Source organism: Oryzias melastigma, linkage group LG24 (assembly GCF_002922805.2).
Source record: "Oryzias melastigma strain HK-1 linkage group LG24, ASM292280v2, whole genome shotgun sequence".
Lineage (NCBI taxonomy): Eukaryota > Metazoa > Chordata > Actinopteri > Beloniformes > Adrianichthyidae > Oryzias > Oryzias melastigma.
Window position 1 is genome coordinate 20,860,195 of NC_050535.1, and position 6,208 is coordinate 20,866,402.

The window sequence follows — 6,208 nt, forward strand, 5'->3', positions numbered from 1 at the left end:
CATTGGAGGGGGGCTTTAAATTAGTCAAAAATGCATCAACACTGATCAGGTTGTGGTACAGATTTCCTGCTTTGATCATGAACAAACTGGTCCTACAGAAGGTCCGCCCTCTGCTTTATTGTAGCTTTGAGGAAGAAGTCTTATTTTGTCTAAATGGCTATAAAATCCCTCTTAGCTCCTATTTCAATAACAAAGGGGGACAGTTTTTCTACCTCAGGCTTGATTGATGGATCCTGCCAAATTTACAAAGATCCAAGCATAGTTACAGCTGTTTGAAGGAGTTTGGAGCGTCAATGCTGAGCTGTCCTGAAGTGTTTATTTAAGTCAGGTTTGAAAAACAGGTTCAGGTTAACATCCTGTCAAATACTTCACTTCGCGTATTTAAAAGGTTGAACATAGTGTGCTTGTGAATGAAAGGTTTCACTCCGCTCTGATGATTAGTGGAAAAAGGAACTTCCTCTCATTAGTTCTGCTTTAAATTCTGCAGTCAAACATCTGTGATAATAATTTTGTGCCAGTCTCTTTGCCGAAATGTTGGATTGAGACAAATATTGGTTTTCTAGCAGGAATTTTCATGATCATAATGAGGATGGTCCATCAGACTTGGCTAGAGTACCAGCAGATTTTGATACTTTTTTGTATATTTACCTGTTTTCACACACACAGGATTATGATTGACTACATGAGAATTACTACGGCTCTATGGAGTGATTTTTGTGCCAACATATTACAAGCAAGTCAAAATTGCAAAAGTGTAAACATTAGGAATAAAACCTTCAAATCAAAAATATAAAAATTATTTATGTTTAAAATATATTTTTGGATTTGCAAACTTTTTTTGCTTTCTAAAACTATTTTGCCGTTTGCAGCAAAAACGTTTTCAAATTAGTTGTTTCTATGGCGTGATATTTGTGCCACCAAATCAGTTTTGAGTTTAAAATGTTCTAAACTGGGGGCCAAATGTAGTGTTAAGAATAAAACTTCATAATTTCAAATGAAAATATTTCAAATTAAATGTTAAAACTTTTTTTGCTTTCAAAAAATAATTTTGCATTTGAACAATATTTTTTGAAAATAAAACAAGTTTGCAAACACAAAAATATTTTTGAAAACAGAAAAAAGGTTGCAAATGCATTTTTTTTTCTTTTAAAACAAAAACATTTTGGAAACGGAAAAATTTTTTGGAAAATAAAAAAGTTTGCAAGCACAAAAATATTTTTTGAAAGCAAAAAAACGTTTTAAAATGTAAAAAATATTATTTTAAGCAAGAAAAAAAACTTAAATGCAAAATTGTTTTTTGAAAGCAAAAAAAATTGAAAATGCAAAATTAATTTTGAAAGCAAAAAAGGTTTTAAAATTTAAAGTTAATTTATGAAGTTTTATTTTTTACACTACATTTTGCTTGCAATTTAGAAAATTTTGATCTCATAACTGTGACTTTTTCTTGCAATTAGATGGCACAAAAATCCTTCCATACAGATTTTGTTTGAGTCTGATGTCACTCAAAACAGCAACTAATCAGAGACAAGTAGAAAGCTTAAAGAAGAAAACCAGCAGGTCCCACATTAACAGGTGTGTAAAAGCCTCCTCCAAACTATACCATGTTTACTGATGAGACCCTTTTTGATTTGCATTGAAGACTTTTATTATGCAGAATTGAGAAAGTCACTTGGAGAAGAACGGAAATATCCTAAATAACAACTCCTATTTATCTACTTCTATGATCAAAGTGTGCATTTCTCCATAGAGAGTCATTTCCCACCAAAAATGTAAAAAGATGATAGAAAGTTATCATTTATAAGCTTAGCCCTTTCTGTTTCCCTCCAATAGTTTCATCTTTGGCCTTGAAGGAAGTCTCCATGTGGCTCCAACAAACTTCACTCCTTCAGGGTCGGACTGACGGTGCAGAAATGCTGCCATCTAGTGGTAAAACCTGCTGTTAGATGGTTTTCTCTGTCATCAGTTTGGAACCATTTCAAAGTTCATCCTGAATTTCTTCCTGATCCCTGCATTGTTGTCCTCTGCTGACATTCTGATTCTTTTTCCTCTGAAGGTTCTGTTCAGAGAGCAGAGTTCTGGAAAACTTCTTTATAAAACTTTGTTTTCTAGAATCGATTTTGAAAGAGAAATAAAGAGGAGAGGAGAAGAAAGGATTAAGAAGAGAGACAGGGTCAAATTGATGGTAAAGAAACTGTGGGGAAAAAAAGGTAAAAATAAAAATAGACAAATCTCCTTTTTACTTTCAGAGTCGCCATGACGCTGTGGCGAAGGAGCGCCTGTGAACTCGTGGCCTACCTGACCAGGTAAAACTCACAGCAGCTGACGGTGAACGTGCACTTGTCTTCTTTCCTTTCCTCATCCTTCTGCTCTGTTTGATTCTCAGATTACAAGACACCAGCCTGCTGGTGGACTGTTTACCCATCTTAACCAATAAGTGAGTTCTCCTTTAATCTTTGAGAAATGAGTCCAACCCATCAGCAGATTCACTATAGCAACAAGAGACAGTCAGAGAGAAGTTTAAAGTCTACACTCTTCTCTTCATCTATTGTCAAAGCACTCCCAGAGTTTTTACTATAGTTTTAGCCATTTTTAGTATTTAAAAACAAGTTTTCTGATTTGTCAAATAAGAAAACTCATGAATTTCAGGAGGAGAATGATCTGGTTCTCCTCCATCTTGGTTTTGGACTCCAGCTGCTGATCACATCATCAACACGTCATGGGCTAAAGCGGAGTCCCTGATTGGTTGATGAGACCGGAATTCTTCTTCACATTTCAGACATTTGAACGATGGAAACCTCGCGCCATCAGGATTTTTGATTTGGCAGAATCGCCAGGCCGCCGCATTGACCTGATGCTTTAAAACTCTCTGTGGGTTCATTTGACACATGTGTACATGACTCGACATTGAAACTGGATTGTGTGAATGGTTTGGTTCTTCTTTGTGTGTTTTTATTAATGTTTCGTCTTTTAAAACATGGCGGATGTTAATCGCACATATATACGTTCAACCTGCACAAAAACTGGTGGAAATTTGTGTTGGAAACACGTAAAATGTGCAGTCAAGATGCACGTTGTTGCATTGTTTTGCTAGCTCGTAGCTAGCTACTAAGAGCCTAAATCTTATTGTTGGTCACACTTATTCTTTGTAAGAAGTGTTAGTGAGTTCGCACATAATTTTCTTAATCCGTGGCGTCACTGTTGAGCTTTTTTCTTGGTCGTACGGACAATAAAAGCCCAACTAGAATAAACAGCGCTAATGCTAACGCTAGCTTTCTGCTCAGTGACATAAACACCACAGAGAGCAGATGTTAGTGAAGGAGCTGTGGATGTAAACTTTAACCTGCCACAACATTTACTGTTATTATCTCTGTGTTTTGAATCTTAACAGTTTGGCAGATGTATTTGATGTTATCATCCATGTTTAAAAATGTTTTTGTATCAGTTAAAGATGCTAGCTGGAGCCTTTTTCTCAAAATGACATTTTCTATTTGAAGGTAAATTCCAAATGCAATTGATATTTAATCCATAATAAAGTTTTTGTTTTATTTGAAAATGTGGTAAAGGGTGTTTTTTGATTATTATTATTAATTATTTTTATTTTATTAGCACTTTGAGATGTGTTTAATGGGGAAATACTTTGTTACTAAACTTTATGAGTCATTCATGCTATTAAACTACATCAGTCTCCCTCATTTCTGGTCTTGGGTGACAATCATTTACAAGCTCAGTTGAATGGATTTTAGCACAGAGGCAAAATTAAAAATCACGGATATTTAGAAGCTGTTCATTTGACAGCAATGCATTATCTGTAGCAGTAGAAGGCGCAATTGTTGCACTATTTACAGCTTGATCTTAATCGAAAATAATGATTTAAATATACCACAAGATCAATGATTTTCTATGCTTTAATTCGAGCCATGTTTTGTAAAAATCGGTTAAGAAATGAAGGAGCTAGCCTGATTTTGTGGTTGATGCCTGCCTGTCCTCCATTGAAACAGCTGCGTTCTGCTGACTCAATGCATAACGATGGCGCCTCGCGCGAACGTCTCTGCCTATTACGCTGAATAGGTAAGAGCCAATCCAGTGATATATATCAGTGGATATATCCTGAGACAAAATCATCCTCAAAATGCTACACAAGATAAGCGTTGGATTGCTGCTGACAGTTTATTTACATTTTGGAGCTGGCGTTCAACACATGGCAGGATTCCCGAGGGAGCTCATCAAAGGACCTTTGACTGGCGTCTACAGTGACACGCTGCATGACGGCGGCGGGGCTTCCGGGGAGAGCGGCTGCCCATTACGTCATCGGTGCATAGGCATTTTCTGGGTCCTAGTGCCCTACAGGTTATAACTCCCAGTTACACTAAAAAAGCAGCAGCATTGCAGGAGCTTCTATGACGTCATATTTCCTCACAAGACCTGAAGTCACATGCTGCATGGGTCCTCACAAGTAGTCAAATGATGTCATTTGACATCATATGTAGCAGCTGAAAAACCCTGATAGGTAACCACTTTTCTCCGCAGCATTATTGAGATTGCTTCTCAAAAAAAAAAACCAAAGACCCAAGAACGCAAAAACCCAAGATCGCAAAAACCCAAGACACAAAGATGTCTGATTATCCCAGCAAGCTTTTCGTGGGAGGACTCAACGCTATCACAGACGACGACGGGCTGCGCCAGCACTTCGAGCGCTTTGGCGAACTCATAGACCATGTCGTCATCAAACACAAGGTCCAGAGGAGATCTCGCTGCTTTGGCTTTGTGACCTACGCCAAACCAGAGCAGGCCGATGCAGCCATGGCTGCCTGCCCACACACAGTCGACGGGATCGCTGTGGAACTCAAACGGGCTGTTGCAAAAAAAGAAAGTAACGAGCCCAAAAAAATTGCCAATGCCATGGAGAAGAAAATCTTTGTTGGTGGCTTGAAGGAGGACATCTTCGAGTTCCAACTTACCCAGTACTTCTCTCAGTATGGTCAAGTCGAGAAGTCTGAAATTATGATAGACCTCGAGACCAGAAAGTATCGAGGATTTGGCTTTGTGCACTTCACAGATCCCTCAGCAGCAGACAAAGCTGCGCTTGTGAAGTTCCACACAGTCAATGGACACCAAGTTGAAGTGAAGAAAGCTTTGACTAAACAAGAGATACGGGGAAACGATGGAACAACTCCAAAAGTCACAGAGGGAAACCAAAATGGCTACGTTGGCACAGATTATCCCGGAAACAACAATAACGGGGGAAACGGCGGCTTACACGGAGCTGAGTTTTTCGACCAGGGAAACTCTTATGCCGGATACAATGGATTTGAAAATGACACAGGATTTAACTGTAACGGGGGATATGGTGCCTCAAACATGGCCATCGGGAACGCGGTGGAAATCCAACAGGCCATTGCAAAAACACAATGTAACGAGCCCGAACCTCTTGCTAATGGCATGAGGAAGAAAATCTTTGTTGGTGGCTTGAAGAACGACATCTTCGAGTTCCACCTCACCCAATACTTCTCTCAGTATGGTCAAGTCGAGAAGTCTGAAATCATGAAAGACATAGTGACCGGAAGGAACCGAGGATTTGGCTTTGTGCACTTCACAGATCCCTCAGCAGCAGACAAAGCTGCGCTTGTGAAGTTCCACACAGTCAATGGACATAAGGTTGAAGTGAAGAAAGCTTTGACTAAACAAGAAATACAGGGAGAAGATGGAACCACTCCAAGAGTCGTGGAGGGAAACCAAAATGGCTACGCTGGCAGAGATTATCCCGGAAACAACAATAACGGGGGATACGGCGGTTTACACGGAGCAGGGTATTCTGACCAGGGAAGCTATTACAGCGGATGCTATAGCTATGGAAATGGCTCAGGGTTTAACGGTAATGGAGGATACAGCGGCACATACACATGCGGCCGTTGCGGCTATGAAAATTTTCTGGGAGGCACAGATGTCTACAACGGCTATGGACAGTTCTACTCTGGCTATAGCCCAAACAATAGTCCTTTTGGCTTCCAGAGAAATGCTCCTTACACAAGAGACTACTAGGCCCTAGGGACCCTTCTTTTATGAACCCACTCAAGGAGAGTGTGGTTGTTTTTTAGAGTTAGAATGTTTAGTTTTTTCTTTGTTAGCTTATTAGTAGGACTTGCATTTAGTAGCTTATTTGTAGGATTTTTTTTTACATCAATTAGACTTTTATACCTTACGTAGTGAG

General features: G+C 39.1%; 1 protein-coding gene across 1 annotated transcript; it reads left to right on the top strand.

The window, feature by feature from the left end:
* Positions 1 to 4,260: 4,260 nt before the first annotated feature.
* Positions 4,261 to 6,202, top strand: LOC112157945 (heterogeneous nuclear ribonucleoprotein A0-like). The gene has a single exon (XM_024291059.2). The coding sequence runs from the start codon at positions 4,612 to 4,614 to the stop codon at positions 6,037 to 6,039; it is 1,428 nt and encodes a 475-aa protein (XP_024146827.1). The 5' UTR covers positions 4,261 to 4,611; the 3' UTR covers positions 6,040 to 6,202.
* Positions 6,203 to 6,208: the final 6 nt, after the last annotated feature.